General features: G+C 30.0%; 3 protein-coding genes across 4 annotated transcripts; 1 reads left to right on the top strand and 2 right to left on the bottom strand.

The window, feature by feature from the left end:
• Positions 1 to 191: 191 nt before the first annotated feature.
• On the top strand, positions 192 to 10,288 carry LOC130445369 (protein ROP). Of its 2 annotated transcripts, none has more exons than XM_056780958.1 (10): positions 192 to 356; positions 642 to 809; positions 864 to 1,016; positions 3,381 to 3,484; positions 4,832 to 4,980; positions 5,259 to 5,474; positions 5,537 to 5,843; positions 6,823 to 7,068; positions 7,987 to 8,180; positions 8,232 to 10,288. In XM_056780958.1, exons 1-10 carry the CDS (start codon positions 329 to 331, stop codon positions 8,446 to 8,448), a joined length of 1,782 nt encoding a protein of 593 aa, XP_056636936.1. In that variant the 5' UTR covers positions 192 to 328; the 3' UTR covers positions 8,449 to 10,288. The 2 variants fall into 2 exon arrangements, with proteins under 2 accessions (XP_056636936.1, XP_056636935.1); XM_056780957.1 differs by lacking the exon at positions 3,381 to 3,484 and adding an exon at positions 1,101 to 1,204.
• A 1,213-nt stretch (positions 10,289 to 11,501) lies between these two features.
• LOC130445406 (G patch domain-containing protein 4) lies at positions 11,502 to 15,220 on the bottom strand. Its single transcript, XM_056781005.1, has 4 exons — positions 15,078 to 15,220; positions 14,591 to 15,025; positions 14,174 to 14,536; positions 11,502 to 14,120 (listed from the first exon to the last, which is right to left on the bottom strand). The coding sequence occupies exons 1-4, from the start codon at positions 15,121 to 15,123 to the stop codon at positions 13,690 to 13,692; spliced, it is 1,275 nt and encodes a 424-aa protein (XP_056636983.1). The 5' UTR covers positions 15,124 to 15,220; the 3' UTR covers positions 11,502 to 13,689.
• A 685-nt stretch (positions 15,221 to 15,905) lies between these two features.
• LOC130445000 (nucleoside diphosphate kinase) lies at positions 15,906 to 17,051 on the bottom strand. Its single transcript, XM_056780439.1, has 2 exons — positions 16,775 to 17,051; positions 15,906 to 16,273 (listed from the first exon to the last, which is right to left on the bottom strand). Exons 1-2 carry the CDS (start codon positions 16,946 to 16,948, stop codon positions 15,938 to 15,940), a joined length of 510 nt encoding a protein of 169 aa, XP_056636417.1. The 5' UTR covers positions 16,949 to 17,051; the 3' UTR covers positions 15,906 to 15,937.
• Positions 17,052 to 17,447: the final 396 nt, after the last annotated feature.

The raw sequence follows: 17,447 nt of genomic DNA, 5'->3' as shown, positions 1-17,447 counted from the left end.
GATTTTGTTTAAATTAGGCCAGTGCGTCCTTAGATAGGACAACAATACAAGTGATTCAATAGAAAATGCCGCTATTGGTCGCGCATTTACCGCCGAAGTATTTTTAAATATTTCCACCAATAGAAACGCTTCGTTCGTTCACCACCGCAGTAGATTGACAGAAAAGAGAGATGTAACAATTTTCAATCAAGTTATTATAAATTGAGTTTGCGCATTGATAAATATCATTACCTATGACAAATAGTCATTTATGTTATTGTTGGTATTAAAAGTGTTTCCATATATTTATATAAATTAATTATTGAAGAATTGAATTATATAACTCGAAATGGCTCTAAAAGCTTTAGTGGGACAAAGTGAGTACATGAAATTAAATATTTTTTCCTATTTTGACAGTAGGCGGTAGCCGATCAATCATTTTCATTACTCATTTCGTTTAATTAACGACTATGGATTTTTATATTTACTACTTTATAATATCACATATTATAATTAATAATAATGTTTTATATTAATAATCGTACTTTTTTATTAAAAATATTAGTTTTAAAGTTTACCAGGGATTTACGTTAATTACACTTTAGACTGTTGAGATTTTACAAGTTTACGAGGGATTTACGTAAATTACACTTAACTTTTAGAGATAATGAATGAGGTGATTAAGTATAAGGCAATAAAAAAGAACGGTCCTGCGACTGTTCAACAGCCTCACGGAGTCGAGTGGAGAATACTCGTCGTGGACCAACTCGCTATGAGAATGGTTTCTGCTTGTTGTAAAATGCATGATATTTCTGCGGAAGGAATAACATGTAAGATTAACCCCTGTAACACACGACTGCGATAAATATCGCTAATATTTTTAGTGGTAGAAGATATAATGAAAAAAAGGGAACCGCTTATGACTATGGAAGCCGTGTATTTGATCACCCCTTCGGAGAAGTCTATTCATGCCCTCATGAACGATTTCGAACCTCCTAGACAGATGTACAAGGCGGCACACGTATTTTTCACTGAAGGTATTGAATTTTTTCACTTTTCCACTTGCCGTATATCGCACGAATCGAATCGTATTTTGATTTTTGAATTTTTGTTTTCTCCAGCATGCCCCGACGAATTATTTAACGAATTATCTCATCATTCGGTAGCGAAATATATAAAGACTTTAAAAGAAATCAACATTGCATTCATTCCGACTGAATCTCAGGTATTGAACGCCGTTTAACCTAATTGTGATGGTTCGCTTTATAAACAAAGGTGGAATTAATTAATTTTTACCTTAATATCCTCCATCTTTGTTGATTGTCGATAATTCTTACTAATTGTGCAACTTGTATATTTGTTTTCTAATATTACTAACAGCTTATACATGGGGAAATCAAATTGGTGGATTGGTTTTAGTTTTTCTCGCCCGAATGTTTTTCATGAACTAAATTAGGATTTGATTCAAAGGTTTTTGGTTATTTTTGTATCAAATTTGATGAATTTTTGTCAGTATTTAACAAAACGCAGCGTTAGCAACGTCACTTTTCCCTAATATCAAAGTTGGGAATAAAACAAACTTCTCAACCCTTGTTTCACTAGGGGTAAATTAATAGTTTGCTATTAAACTTAAAAATACTTATTCTTTTAATATTTTTTAACAATTTTTCTTATTAACTCATTATTGAACATAGATCGAATCGAATTGAATTTTTTGAGGTTAAGTTGTCACAAATTTTTTATTTTGTATATATATGAAATAATTTTTGTATTATTCATTGGAGTTCTATAACAATTATGCATTTACTTACCTTAAATCGTATAAATTCTTATAAATTACGCGAGAAAATTGATTTTCTTTAATATAAACACTAATTTAGTATTTCATACTAATGAAACATATAAAAATGATAAAAAACGATGATATAATATGTTTTAAGGATGTATGTCAATATATCTGGATCAATTTTAGAAAAAAATATTTCATTTATAATAATCTCGAAGTAAAATGAGTCATATAAATCAACAGTAACAAACAAACAAAATTTGGCAACAACTATCTTGATTTATCAGGGTATTGACCTATGACAGTCAGTGATGCCAACTGATTAATTTTTTTTTTCCCTAAACAATCTACGAAATCTTGTGTTAAGAGTTATACGAGGGTTATTTATCAAGAAAGAACATAGTTTTCAAAAAAAATATCAATAAAACCAATTCTTTTCAATATTTATCATTTTCCAAGCAAGTTTTAGTCACTTTGTTTTAATATTTTTAAACAATTTATCATACAACTTATTATTATTGCCTAAATCGAATCAAAATAAATGTTTTGAGGTTAAGTTGTTTTACTTTTTCGTATATGTGAAATAATTTTTGGTATTATCCAAATCACGTTCTAAAATTACTGTTTTCGGTAAATAAACACTAATTTTGTACATTAGATTAATATAGCGTATAAAAAAAAGTTAAAAAAGGATAATATAATATGTTTTAAGGATGTATATCAATATATATGAATCAATTTTGCAAAAAAAATTTTTATTCGCTTTAGAAAAAATCTGGCAACAACGCGTTGTTTAAATATCTTAATTTATCGGGGTATTGACCTGTCAGTCAGTAATGCCAATTGGTTGAATTGTTTTTCCCTAAACAAATTATGAAATTATCGTAAATTCCAATTCTTTTTTATGAGAAATATACGAGGGATATTTAATAAGTTAAGAAAATTTGTAAGTTTTGGTGGTAGATGAAACTCTAGAGGGGTTAAGTCAAGGTTATTTGGTGATTTCATTAAGTTTTCGTTTCTAGTCGGTTATTTTAGACATGATACTCGTAATTAGAAGTGTAAACTTGAAAAAATACATTTTTTTTTAATTAAATTTCGTATTTGGATAAAAATCCCCAAGTTGGCATCATTGTCAGTTATTCCAAATAAATAGAAATGTCAAATTCCTTAACGACTTGATATTTTGTGTCAAAATGAAAAATTATTTTAAAATCTTCTATATTACTATAAATACAAATGAAATTCGTTGTTGCTATGGTGATTACTTCCAACGAGACTCGTCTTCGCGACGTTGCCAGAGTTCGTATTTATTCATGATATGTTTGTATAAAATTTATTATCCATTATTTTTTTCTTAAATCAATTAATATTGGTATTACATCCTTAAAGGATAAAGGACTGACTAATAAATTGCATTGTTGGTCCGGTCCTTACTTTAAATTTTTTATTTCTAATTAAAATACGAAATTTTCGAAAAAAAAAAAACTTCTGATCATTTCCCCTTCCGTGAAATCTAATTTCATATAATTTTCGTCGGTTCCAAAATCCAATACATATATTATTGTATCACACTGTATATTTTATATATGTACATAATTATTTTGTGTGGTAGTTTGTCCTGAAGAGCTGTTCAATGAGCTGTGCAAGTCATGTGCAGCTAGGAAAATTAAAACTCTGAAGGAAATCAACATTGCCTTTTTGCCGTATGAGTCTCAGGTGTGTGTTACGTGAAAAAAGTGTCAGCAAAATGTCTCTTAACTAATTATTCCGACCTATTTCACAATAGGTATCCACTGACTTATGAAACAATTGAAATACCCTGTATACGCCATTCAATACAGATTTCATTGTATAATATCGTTAAAATTTTTTCAAAATCTGAACTTCACTTGATACGACTCCCACGACAACAAACATTATACTAACCTGTAAATAATGCTGTGATATTTATATAAACTTTAATACTACCGAAACCACCCGAAATCGAACGAGCGCGTGGCAATCGGAACGTCTAGCGAAATTTAACATCTGGAGAGATATAGAGATGGGAAAGAAATATAAATATATCGATACGTAAACCGTTACTGTAGTTGAATGTATTTATAGTGAAAAAAATCGATATTTTGATTACTTAGTGTTATGAGTTTCAATTTTTTACTTAGTGTAATGCTTCTCTTATTAACTATAATTCTGTAGTCGAAAGAAAAAGAAGAATTTGACTTTTTGAGGTTAGTAGATCCTAGAATATGATAACGTGAAATCTTAAAACATTATAAATAAACTCGAAAGTGGAAAAAAAAACGTATTTAGTAGTTTTATTACTAAAAATATAAAATTTAAAGCGTTACTTGATATCGTGACGGAACCCATCTCTATAAAATGAATATATTTCAAGTTAAATGAATATTTTTTTTTATTAGACTCGATGGAAACTATTGCTTAGAAAAAAAAACAGACTTTGTTTAGGTTATTTTGTTTTCATGCATAATTTGAATAAAAATAAAACTAATACAAAATAAATAACAAAATCAATTACGTTTGAAATTTGATAACAAAATATTAGTAATTAGTATGAAGGTCAAGCGTCATATTTCTTTGACATAGAATCCAAAATGGTGCTATAGCTTGACATATATTCAACAGTAACTATATGAAATGTTCGTTTCGTGAACTGAGCAGTTCGGGTGTAGTTCGTGTTTGTTATCGGATTGCTTGGAACGTTCACGCGAATCGACGCCATAGATCTAATTTATTTTTAGATATACCCAACTTTAGGAACATACCGTGCCAGATCACGTGATATAAATCGTAATAAAATGTTTAATACGTAATCCAGAACTGAATTTGACTCGTTTTAATATTCTATTAAAGATATTTTGCCGGCACTTTTTCTTATAAAGCTTTCTCGTAGTGTTGGAGCTTATTATTTCATATTTAGCTTTATTATTTAACTAATATTATATAGTAATCGAATAAAAGTTATTTGTTTTTGTTTATGTGCAATTAAATTTCAGTTTTTTCGGAAACTAATCAATCAAAGTATATAAATACGCGTTTCTTTAGGTATTTTCACTAGATTCCCCAGACACCTTTCAATGCAGTTATGATCCGACATTCGCCGCTGCTAGAAACGCCAATATGGAAAGAATGGCGGAACAAATCGCAACTTTATGTGCTACATTGGGAGAGTACCCCCACGTTAGATACAGAAGGTACTTAAATCGTTAACGAAATAACGTTTTAATCAAATTTTAACGTATCACGTACATAACCTCATTGTTTCATGTATCCTCAATCTCCACTTAAATCTGGCAACGTTGTCGAAATACTCGCTTTTTTTATTGGTTATAAAAATTTGACAGATGTCAAATGGAACGTCAAATTTAGACGAGAAAATGTGATAAACGAAAGGCGGGTAGCGACTACAGTGTTGTCGGATGGTTTGCGGTGTTGCCGATGTCGTAAAAATGTTTTGTTTTCGTTGATACAGTGATTGGGAGAGGAACGTTGAGTTGGCGCAATTGATTCAACAGAAATTGGACGCTTACAAAGCCGACGAACCGACGATGGGCGAAGGGCCGGAAAAGGCGAGGTCCCAACTGCTGATTCTCGATCGCGGTTTTGACTGCGTGTCCCCTTTGCTTCACGAACTCACTTTCCAAGCCATGGCCTACGATCTTTTGTCCATAGAAAATGACGTGTACAAGTGAGATTCGAAAAAAAAAAATTGGATAAAATTTTTTTCCTTTTAATTTATTTTTTGTTTAGATACGAAGCATCGGCTGGGGTGTTGAAAGAAGTTCTGTTGGACGAAAACGACGAACTTTGGGTGGAATTACGTCATCAACACATCGCCGTCGTGTCCCAAAACGTAACGAAGAATCTGAAGAAGTTCACAGATTCGAAACGTATGACTCAAAGCGATAAACAATCGTTGAAAGATTTATCCGCCATGATCAAAAAGATGCCGCAGTATCAGAAAGAATTGTCCAAGTATTCCACTCACTTACATCTGGCCGAAGACTGCATGAAATCCTACCAAGGATACGTCGATAAACTTTGCAAAGTCGAACAGGTATGTTTATTTCAAATTGATAACAATAATAACAATTTTTTATTTTTTTTTTCTGTTTTTGTATCTAGAAATATCCAAAAAAATCGACTCAACCCCAAAACAACATCGTATAATCAGAATTTAAAATAAAAATTATAAATATCAATATACCCTCGTATATATTGACCTACTTATCGGTTTTAATATTTTATTTACTGCGTTTAGGTATGTGCATTTGATAACTCTGACAGTTCGGTATCGTTCGACAATCCACTTTCGGTTATATACTTTTTTGAACACTGAATAATATTTCTATGATCCTAATCTTGTTAGAGTGCTCTCAAAATCGTTTAAAAAAACAATTTGTGTACTTCCATAAGACTCCACATTTCACTATATACTGTTCTGACCAGCCGACGTCAATTCGGCAATTACCATGATCACCTTATACAAATTGTTCCGCGAACAACGTTACCGAACGTAACTCTAATATCATCGAATTAATAGGACTGTAAGTTCGTTAGACATATTTAGAAAATTTAGCTTATTTAAGTTGGCATAACTTAACTCAACTGTCATAACAAAATAATGGAAGCTGTTTATTGTGATATTTTTCGTGTTTTGTTTTTAAAATTCTTCTGGTAGTGATATTGATGTGTATAATTTAATTATCCAACGTAATTATGTGAATTTATTAATTAGATCATAAATGTGATTATTTTTCGTCGTTGATATACAATCCGATGTTTCTAAAAGAGGTTAGGTAATAAAACAAAACAAAGTTCTTTACAAATCTTTTATTAATTGAAAAATAACATTTATTATTCAAATTAAAGGCAGTTTTTTTATTAAAAAATAATTTTTACTTCGTAATTATGGATCTATTAATGACTAATCGTAATAAAAATAATTTGGTCCCAAATTTTTGTCTTACAATATAATATAATCGTTTTTAATCGTAATTAAATGTTAGGGTAATAGGAGTTTCGATTATTTTTAGGACTTGGCTATGGGTACAGACGCAGAAGGTGAAAAAATAAAAGATCATATGCGTAACATCGTTCCGATCCTGTTGGATCCGAAAATAACGAACGAATACGATAAAATGCGCATCATAGCTCTGTACGCCATGACCAAAAATGGTATAACGGAAGAGAATTTATCAAAATTAGCGACCCATGCCCAAATCAAAGACAAACAAACAATCGCAAATCTTCAGTTGCTTGGCGTCAACGTAATTAACGATGTGAGTGATTCTACTGTATATATACGGGATTTTCATGAATTTTTTTGTTATCGAATAGAATGTGTTCAATTCGCTAGTAATAATAACGCCATTACAACAAAATTATTAGGTATAACTTGATATTGACAATTTATTTAATTATTTCAATCACTTATTACGTGAATATTAAAATGATTATGTATATTTTGAGAATTTTTCTAATGAGTTTTTACTTTAAAAATGATCTACTTTAACTACCACCTTGGTTTCCACTTACTTTCATTTTCCATCTAAATATTTATAACTCCTTGTTTTCACTATATTTGTCTATTTGTCTATTTGAATTGTAAGGATTTCTACATTACTATTACCATTTTCGACTTTTCATTATTGTTTCTTCCAATTTTTCCATTATGTTGTTTATATTTTGTTTTAATTCTCTTCACTGTCATTTAGCGATGACAGTAATCGATTACATTATCTCGAATATCAACTTCTTTATAACATTCAATCAACTAGTATTCAGAAAAATCGAAAGTAGAATTAGACATAGTTTATCCTAATACAAATCGATTTTATATATATATCGATAAATTCATCATCATAGATAAATAATTGATTGAAGTAAGAGGGATAAAAAAGAAGAATGATCATTTGACCTACCAGTAGTTCATAGTGACTGACAGTTTGATATAACCTAATTATTTACTTATTATGATAAACCGTTTATTCAGTAACTAAAACTTATTAAAAATTGTGAATATTTTATCAACGTTTCACATTATTGTAAAACGAAACATAAATATTTATTTACTAGACTGAAAATTTAATTTATTCGTTAAGCTATTGTTTTCCAAAACTTTACAAACGTTTTTAGAGATAAAATATGAATTACTTGGATTAATAACTCCAATTCTCGATTTCAATGTTGATTTACAGGGTGGACCAAGAAAAAAACAATACACGGTACCAAGAAAAGAGAGAATTACCGAACAAACGTACCAAATGTCGCGATGGACACCAGTGGTTAAAGATATCATGGAGGATTGTATTGAAGACAAATTAGATCAAAAGCATTTCCCTTATTTGAGCGGCAGGGCACAATCTACAGGATATCAACCAGCTCCTTCGAGGTAAAATTTAGAGTTTCAACAACTGCGAATGTTAATTTTTCATTATTCCAGTGCCCGATATGGACAATGGCATGAAAAAAGGGGACAACAAGCCGTTAAAAACGTTCCTCGTATTATAGTATTCGTCGTTGGGGGTATATGTTTTTCTGAGATTCGATGCGCTTACGAAGTAACAGCCACTCAGAAAAATTGGGAAGTAATCATCGGTTCGTCACACATACTCACCCCCGAACATTTCCTTAGCAATCTAGGCTCGTTGGCCGGCTAGAATCAGATGAAAAAAGTCACTTTCAATATACCAGAATGAATGTATTGTTCCGTTAGTTGCAGAAATGTTTTCCGGTACGTAACAATCGCAATTTTTTTTATATAAAGTTAGTTTCCTTCTCAATTTTTGAATTTGTTATCAAAAATTTGTCGAAATATTGTTTTTCTTTCTCTAATTTTATATATTTTTGTTGCTTTCAATGTTTTCTGGTTGGTTGTAAAACTATTTTTCAATTTAGTAACAAAAATAATGGATGTCGGATATGATGGTTAAGTTTTGAAGAAATTTGCTAAAAATTGCAAAAATTTTGAATGATCAACACTTTAATTCACATCTTGAATTAGACTGACGTTTTATTTACCTTATTGATAAAATTTTACTTATTCTTTTTGTTCTTTATCGAAAACTGAAAAAAAACTTCATCAATGTATTGGAAACAACCACAGTAAAAGAAATTCCCACCCCATATTGATTTAGTCACCACATAAATACGTATCTCTACTCGCTAATTGTATTTTTCTTGTCCTTTTAACTATTTAAATAATGTTTATACTTAATTTTAAACATTTATTTACACATTCCCTTAATGTGGTATAAAAATTAATGCCGATTGATCTAAACTGTTTGAGATCATTTGTATCTCATATAAAAAGGTTCTATGTGTCCCTTTTCTTGTCCACAGCACTAATGATGCTTAAAGATCTCTTAATCCCATTCCTTTAGAAAATTTTGGATGCGGGATGGCTCTAGCTCCAACAAAATTGATGCCGATCTATATAATTAGATTGTGATCTTGTGTATGTCATATACAAAGGTTCTATGTGCCCCCTTTTCTTGCTGCAACCCTAGGGATGCTTAAAGATCTCTTAACCTCATTCCTTCAGAAAGTTTTGGATGCGGAAGGGATCTAGCTGCAAAACAATCGATGCTGATTGATCTAGTTTGATTTAGATCATTTTCTTGCTACGGCACTAGGAATGGTAAAAGATCTGTTAATCCCACCTCTTTTAGAAAGATTAGGATGCGGGATGTTTGAGATCATTTGTTTGTCATATACAAAGGTTTGATGTATCCCCTTTTCTTGCTTACGGGATTATGTTTGGGATGCAGAATGGCTCTAGCTGCCAAATGTCTTCTACAGATGCTCTCATATATAATTCTCTGGAGTTATGTATTGAGAAAATGTGTTCTGTTCTCTACTTATCAGAATCTGCATGTTGCTGGATTTAATAGAGGTTTGAGATCATACGAAACGGATAGATTATGGATGATAAGCAACAATTTTTATGTTATTCCAAAGATAAGTTGTAAAAAATGTTTTCTTTCTCTGTATCTATTTGAAATTATGAAATTGATGGAAAAAATATACAATTGTCTTCTAAAACAGATATAAGTTCAAAATAATTAACTAGTCTAATCGTGATTGAAATAAAAATAATTATTTTGAAATAGTTTTATGGTGATCGATTAATATATTATTATGTAGAATAGAGTATTAAAAAAATGTGAGTAAATATATTTAAAAATAAAAATTTTACTGAAAAAAATAATCACAGCTTTGTATCGATGTTTAGAGAACTTGTATTATATTCTTAGTATTCTATCCTGAACTATTTTTTATATATAGTGTATAATGAAATTTCAATATAGAAAAAAGTCTGTCAGAGTCGCGTTTTCCACCTTCAAGATAAATGTAAAGCTTTCTGTTATTTTAATTTATATTCGTTACAACTACATCTAGATATATATCAAAAAGTTTTATTAATTTGAAATGTATATGATGTCAATTGAAAAAGTTAAATAAACATTAGTAAAACAGCATTTTAGTATTTTATTTGCCTTCCACATTTTTTCCTAATTCCCCTGTATTGATTTCACAGCATAAACGTATAATAAATAATTGTTATCACGAAAAAAAACTACTTACAGCTGATTATATAGATATTTCTAAAATGGCGCATGTATCATGATTTCTTTCAACACTTCTTACCCCTTTCAACGATATTTAACTACTAACTACAAGATGGAGTAAATATGGTTCTTAATCATTCCACTTTTTTTAAATAGAAAGGTCTTATCTGCTAAGGTAATACGGCATTATGTTATGTATAATGAAAATTTATGTGTTAAAGATATAGAGATATTACAGTAATATCTCTATGGATAAAGATCATTCTTCTTCTTTTATATTAGAAAGGACTAAGGTACTAATGCTAATCGGTCTTAACTTATTTCTTTTTGACTTCTTAGACCTTTTTACATGTTTATTTGATAAATCTTATTGAGTTTAGACCTTTTTTGATAGAATATTATTTAAACACAAGGGTTAAAATTGATATTTCGACCTATTTCGATTTTTACCTTAGAACTAAAAGTTGTACTACTTTATGTTCTAAGGTCTTTAACCAAATATGACTTGACATTGACAATTTGCATTTTATATTAATCACCAAAGATTATATACAAAATTATATATAATCAGTTGCCAATATGAATATCATTATACGTATATGATAAATAATTTCTAGAATTATCTATTATCCCTTTCAACGATATCAAATTATCAACTCCTGTAACAAAATTAGTTATGACATATGTGTTACATCGTTGCCAAGATGTAAAGTTTTTCCATTTATTTCTCAAGTTATATACAATTCAATAATAAGAAATCATAAAAATATTTTATAGTATGTATAATTTTTGTTTAAAACTTTAATTTTAACGTACTACAACGTAATTTAATTCAAATAGTTACGAAAATAACAGATTTTTGTATACACGAAAAATTTTAATAGTCGACAACGACGACGTATATTATTCAGGTAATGGTAGAAGAGAAATTTTAAATTGAAAATTGGCAACACATTTTCGTTCTGTGATGATCAGAGCAGGTACTATAAATTTGTACTTATGTCTGGGACAATCGCTAAAAAATGCCTGATTTAACCCAAATATATCTCTCTCACTTTCTCACGTCGAGGCTGTGTATTTAGTTCTCACTTTAATAGTTTCGGGAATAATGAATAGGATTATTATCAATAAAGTTGGAGATATCGAGAAAACACTTTTATTTATTCATTTTTTACAAATTTACTTTTATGTAGTTGTACATAATCACATTTAGAATATTGAGAATGGAAATAAACTAGGAAAATTCGTTTATAATTATTTTCATTGAAAACATTCTTCTAATACTAAACAAAATCATCGACAATTTCAAAAAAAAAACCTCAACCGGTACTGTACAAAAAATCGAATCGATATAGTGAGATCCTTAAAAAATCCTCATCCTCGGTACTGAAAACAAATGTTGTGTCCTTGATTAAGGACCAAAGAAAACAGTTTTTTATCAAAGCACAAAAGAATTGTACCAAATTATTTTTTTTTTTTCGAAAAATCAAGTCCTGGGAACATTTTATTACCCAAACATGACGCATTCTTCAATCACAACACGAATTCTTGAATAATTTTCACACTTTTCGTGTAATTAGAAAATCTATAACTACAATACTATTTACATTTGTTAAATTAATTTACAACAAAACGAAAACAACACATTCTCCCAATTCATGGATGTCCAAAAGGCTTTCGACTACGTTCGGTACGTCAAAATGTACCAAACTGATATAATCACATCCAATCGATACCAATAAGTGTCGAAATCGTTCATTATTCAACCAATAACCATTCCACTGCCACATTTGTTGATATTAATAAAGCTTTCGACGACTTGTGGTACAATAGTTTTGTTAGAAACCTTCCGAGATCTGTATTAAGTTTTCAGTATAAATATAACCTAAAATTCTGACCGAATTGCTTCGAAATACAACCGACGAAACATCTCCTGGATTTATGTGTAAAGAAAATTGTATTGGGCCATCCTGTATATGCTCATCAAGTTGATTGAAGTGTTTACTTTGAAATTCCCTAGACGAGCAAAATTTCATCCAATACAATATATTAAATGCACTTTTTTTATTATTTTTTCCAGTTATTGTATGATATACAGTATGTCGCATTTAAAACGAACACATCTCCATGTTATTCGTTCGAAATTTATCATTATAAAGCGAGAAGAAGAGGTTATGTCATGTAACCAGCAATTGTATTGAAATCACTTTTATATTTTCTCAATCAAAGTTGTCAAAATTTTGAATCATCCTGTATAAGTTACAAGTAAAATTTTGTCCAAAATAAGAAGTTTCTAATTTTGTAATAACAAATTTACATGATTCTATTTATTAACCTTTACAATTTAGAATATTTTTGTTGAAATTTTCATTATAAAAAAATCTAATTAAACTTTTCACGAATAAAATTATGCGAGTAGTTTTTTTCCCCACTCTGTATAGACGCCACGTAAACATCGAAAAGCGATAATGCACTGCGACTGCGCAATTCTCGCACTACACATTCGGCCATTAAAGTCAAACTTCAGTTGGCATTGTGCTACCGACTCATAAGCATGGATGCTGTTCATTTCTTTATATATTTTATTCAAAAATATGCTTAAAACGGATTTTTAAAGGGAGAATCTTATGAAAAAAGATTTATAAAAGCGCCATATGTATTTATCGAGGGATAAAATGATTTTTATCAAAATAAATAAGTTTTTTTTACAACTAAAAAGAGGTAAACAACTTTTTTTTTGATTTAAAGTGATTTTTAATGATTCATACTGCTTCAATTCGATTGCAAATATGAAATTTTTTAATTATATCAAAAAAATATGATTAAAATAATATTTTTGTTGTTTGTTTATATATTTTTTAATACTTTGGAACTTTTTTGGTTTCAAAAAGCTAACAAGTTGAGTATACTGAATATTTTTGCTTCCTATCTGCAAATAGCCATAGGAATAGAAAATAGTGTTCTCAAGAGCTGCAAGGAAAAAAAATTTGTTAGTAAACCTCTGATAAGTCGTAAAAAAATTATTTTTTCACCACTACAATATTAAATATTTTGTTTTATCGTCCCCATTAATGTTTAATACACCACAAATACAAAAAATAATCGTATAAATACACTTTATATTCGTTATTGTGAACTTTCAAGTAAATCGTAAAGAAAAGGCTAAGAAATTTTCGCTTGGAGCCGATGTATATCAAACTGCATCATTATTTAAATCAAAGTGGTCCCCCTATTGTTTTTATGTCAAGATATACAAGAATGGATATTTACAGATTCAAATTTGGATTATCTTTGCTTTAAATTCGACACACTGTATATGAAATAACTGAATTATTCGTTATCAGATATGCGACATGAAGTATTCAACGATTCAACTATGGAATTTATCTTTTGCGTACTATTCGACCTCATAATGGATAATATATTTTCCATTTTCTTCTGTTTCTTCCTCTTGTTTTTCTTTTTCTTGTGTTTGTCGTGTTGATCCATTTTTGTCACCGAATGTTTCCTCTTTTTGATATTAACGAATTTTTCTTCTTCATCACAGCCGTCCATTTGGTTTTTGGTATCTGATTCGTCACTATGTAGTTTTTGTAAAAATAAACCAGTCGAAGTATTCTGTTTGGCTTCTAGTTTCCTTTTCTTCTTCAATTTCTTCCGTTCGGCTTTAGAGAGATCATTTATGTTGAATTGTCCAACTTCGAAGCTCCTGTGATTGTCTGAGTATTCGTTGTTGTTATTTTTCATATCTTGTTCTATACCTATAAGAGAATCCTTCAAATAATGAGTTTTATTTATATTTTTGTGGATATACCTTCATCTGAACCGCTAGCAACGGCTTCAGTTTGTGTTTCATTCCTGTAGTCTCTTGTTGAATCTCCTTCGCTTTCAAAACTAGTATCAACTTCCACGTTATAAATCGGAGCTACTGTAACGGTCTCACTGAAAGACACATTCTTTCGTTTTTTCTTCTTAATGAGTCCGTTAGATGAAGTACTCTCCATACTATCTTCCACTATCGGCGTATACTTTTCTTGATTTTGTTCTTTTTGTTTTCTTATTTTCTTCAATTTTTTTTCCATACAAACTTTCTCTTGGTTACTATCTGATAGAGAAATTTTTTTCATTTTTTTTAATAGTAACTTTTCCTGTTTTTCAATCCTAGATAACTTTCCACCTATGAAACAAAAAATAATCCGAAAAAATAATTATGCTTGGGTAAAAATCTTACTCAATTTTAAACCGTGACGAGCTCCTTTATGAGCCGTTCTTCCACCACAAGCTGCAAATAATTCTTCATCCGTAAGCGATTGGAAACTGTTTTTATTTTCATTTAATTTAGGAACTTCGTAGTGTTCCATACTATTCCCCGATAATTTGGAAGTTTTTAAAAACGAACCATACTCCAAATTACTATTCCTTTTGAAGTCTCTAACTGAATATCCCTTCGTTGTAATTTCTACTGCATCAGGAGACTTGAGCTTCATTCTAATTTCTTTATTATCAATTTCGATATCTATATTATCAGATGCGTTATTAAATATTTTTTCCCACCAATTATTCGTGAATTGTTCCCCTACATTATGACCTACACCTGTGTTATCGAATTTGAGTTTTGGTTTAAGTGCCACTGATATTCCATCTTCGTTTTTACCCAAACCTTTACCTTAAAAATTAAACAACTTATCCCCGATGGAAACTAATAATTATTGACTTACCTTCAGACCAACCGTATTTTTCTAACTGCTTACGAGCGAAATCCATGGCAAAAATTTTATGTCTTATTACTCAACATGCTGTTTTTTTGCATTATGTCAATTGAAATGCAAATGGAGATGACAGTCCGGTCCATAGACAAAATAAAAAGTAAAACATTAATAAAAAATTATTATTTTAAGCAAAGACAAATTCGTTAATTATTATATTATGTCCAAAAAAGCAACTCCTGAATCGTTTAAAACACAATTACATTGCAAATAGGTATTGTAATGTCGTAGTTTGATCATAGATAAAGCAGAATTAACAATCAGATTATTTTGAAAAACTATCAGAATACATAACAGACATACGTTTATCAAATAAATAATTTAATACTTCCTTTGACGGTAATTCACTATCAATAATGCTTAATTATAAATATTTTATCATAAAATAAAAACAGGTTCGTTCCAACATATACAGAACGTCCAACATTCTGAATTTATAAAATCGACAATAGTCAGAACGTCTAAAGATCCAAAATTTATTCAAATCGTCAGAATAGTTTATGGTTAGGTTTTTATTTTTAAATCTCAAATTAGTTCAAGATTGGAACGTACTTATCGAAAATGCATTTATTCATTTGTTAGAACATAGAGAAAAACTAGACGCCCTCTATAACTGTGGTTGTAAACTAATAATACCCAGACAAGGATCAAACGTCAATGTCACTTGTCAATATATCTAATAATACAGAAACGTGTCTTTTTAGTATTATTCTTTTCAAAATCACGATTCTATGCCTGTAAAATTGTTGGGAATTGAATTAAAACCAAATTTAAGAAATATTTCCTTTTATTTTATCAATAAACATGTAATATCAATCTTCGTACACCCAAGTTTTAGCAGCTGGTGTCCACTGTACTAATTCCTTCTCGTTGAACCACAAATTAATTTCTTTATTTGCGGATTCCACGGAATCTGATCCGTGGCAGATGTTACGTCCAACTTGAATGCAAAGATCCCCTCTGATGGTACCGGGGGCGCTGTCGGCTGGGTTAGTTGCACCAAGAAGGACGCGACCTGTTTTGACTACCCCCAAACCTTCCCAAACCATTGGTACCACTGGACCAGAACTCATATACTTGACTAGACCAGGGAAAAATGGTTTGCTTGATAGATCGGCATAATGTTTTTGGAGAAGCTCTTCTGAAGGCTGGAAAGAACGACGCGATACTTTCTAGTATTGAATGTGATGATTAAATGTTGAAAAATGTTATGAAATTGTTTTTGGTGGACAATTCTTACGTAATTACACGGAAATCGTAAAAATTAATAACAAATTTGTTAAAAATAAATTATAAAACAACTCTAGAAGCTTTAATATATAATGCACGGCAGTCAAATAAATCTAATTGTAAACACTTCCAAATAATACAGAAAATGCACTAAACTCACAAATAAAATAAATTTACATAAAATAATCTAAAGATTTACTAAAAAAAATCTCAAGTATTGTATAAATATCTTCTTATTCATCTCAGAAACTATTGCCCACGATAAAAAATTATTTAACTACTTTTTATTTGATGTTTTATTTTATTGATTCACTTTGTAGAAACATTAAATTTAGTATAAATCAATATTCAGTAGAAAAATTGAAATGACCTTGCCACGCCACGCCGGCTATTCTAATTAGAAAATAAAAGTGACTTACCCATAAAAATTTCATTGCTACTAGACGGAAGCCTTTCTGTTCAAATTTTTTTATTATCTTACCAACAAGACCCCTTTGGACGCCATCGGGTTTGATCATAATAAAAGTTCTTTCTGAATTGCCAGCCATTGTTTTAACAAAAAAATAAAAAATATATAGAAGAATGCCGATCATACAACCAAGAGAATCGGTAGGAAAGTGGAAGTGAATTCTATTTGTGAATAAATTTGTTTGATAAAACTACTCGACTATACGACACTGATGACCTTAAGATCACCGCAGTAGAGCACATTCGATGGAAGTAGTTCTGTGATTATGCTGATATTTAAGATGCGTTCCATTAGGTGTTCACAATGTCCGATCTACTGTACTGACGAAAACTATAACATTAACAACATTTTCAAAAAGTAAAGAAACAAAAACTACAGCCGTGAAACTTGAACACGACAAGGGATACTCTGAATGTAATTGCAGTTTAACTTAATTATTAAAATCACTGTTATTAAGACTAACGAATTATAACCAAATCTATTTAGGTTCATTTTTTTGCTCCTTTTTTGTTAATATTTACTTAACACTAATAACGTTTCATAAACCATTCAATTTAGATCTATGATTATAACTCTTGAGAATAAGTGGAATGAAAAGATCGTTCGTGAGTGTATAGCAGATT

This window comes from Diorhabda sublineata, chromosome 6, assembly GCF_026230105.1.
Source record: "Diorhabda sublineata isolate icDioSubl1.1 chromosome 6, icDioSubl1.1, whole genome shotgun sequence".
Taxonomy (NCBI): Eukaryota; Metazoa; Arthropoda; class Insecta; order Coleoptera; family Chrysomelidae; genus Diorhabda; species Diorhabda sublineata.
This window is presented reverse-complemented; position numbering and strand designations above follow the sequence as displayed.

What these genes read in the sequence shown, in the direction of transcription:
- LOC130445369 (XM_056780958.1), top strand. Translation starts at nt 329, where the DNA reads ATGGCTCTAAAAGCTTTAGTGGGACAAA. An exon ending in TTTTGCCGTATGAGTCTCAG is followed by an intron (nt 3,485 to 4,831) that starts GTGTGTGTTACG and finishes GCGTTTCTTTAG; the next exon opens with GTATTTTCACTAGATTCCCC. An exon ending in CCCCACGTTAGATACAGAAG is followed by an intron (nt 4,981 to 5,258) that starts GTACTTAAATCG and finishes TCGTTGATACAG; the next exon opens with TGATTGGGAGAGGAACGTTG.
- LOC130445406 (XM_056781005.1), bottom strand. Translation starts at nt 15,123, where the DNA reads ATGGATTTCGCTCGTAAGCAGTTAGAAAAATACGGTTGGTCTGAAG. An exon ending in AAAATACGGTTGGTCTGAAG is followed by an intron (nt 15,026 to 15,077) that starts GTAAGTCAATAA and finishes TTAATTTTTAAG; the next exon opens with GTAAAGGTTTGGGTAAAAAC. An exon ending in TCGTCACGGTTTAAAATTGA is followed by an intron (nt 14,537 to 14,590) that starts GTAAGATTTTTA and finishes TTTGTTTCATAG; the next exon opens with GTGGAAAGTTATCTAGGATT.
- LOC130445000 (XM_056780439.1), bottom strand. Translation starts at nt 16,948, where the DNA reads ATGATCGGCATTCTTCTATATATTTTTTATTTTTTTGTTAAAACAATG. An exon ending in TAGCAATGAAATTTTTATGG is followed by an intron (nt 16,274 to 16,774) that starts GTAAGTCACTTT and finishes CGTTCTTTCCAG; the next exon opens with CCTTCAGAAGAGCTTCTCCA.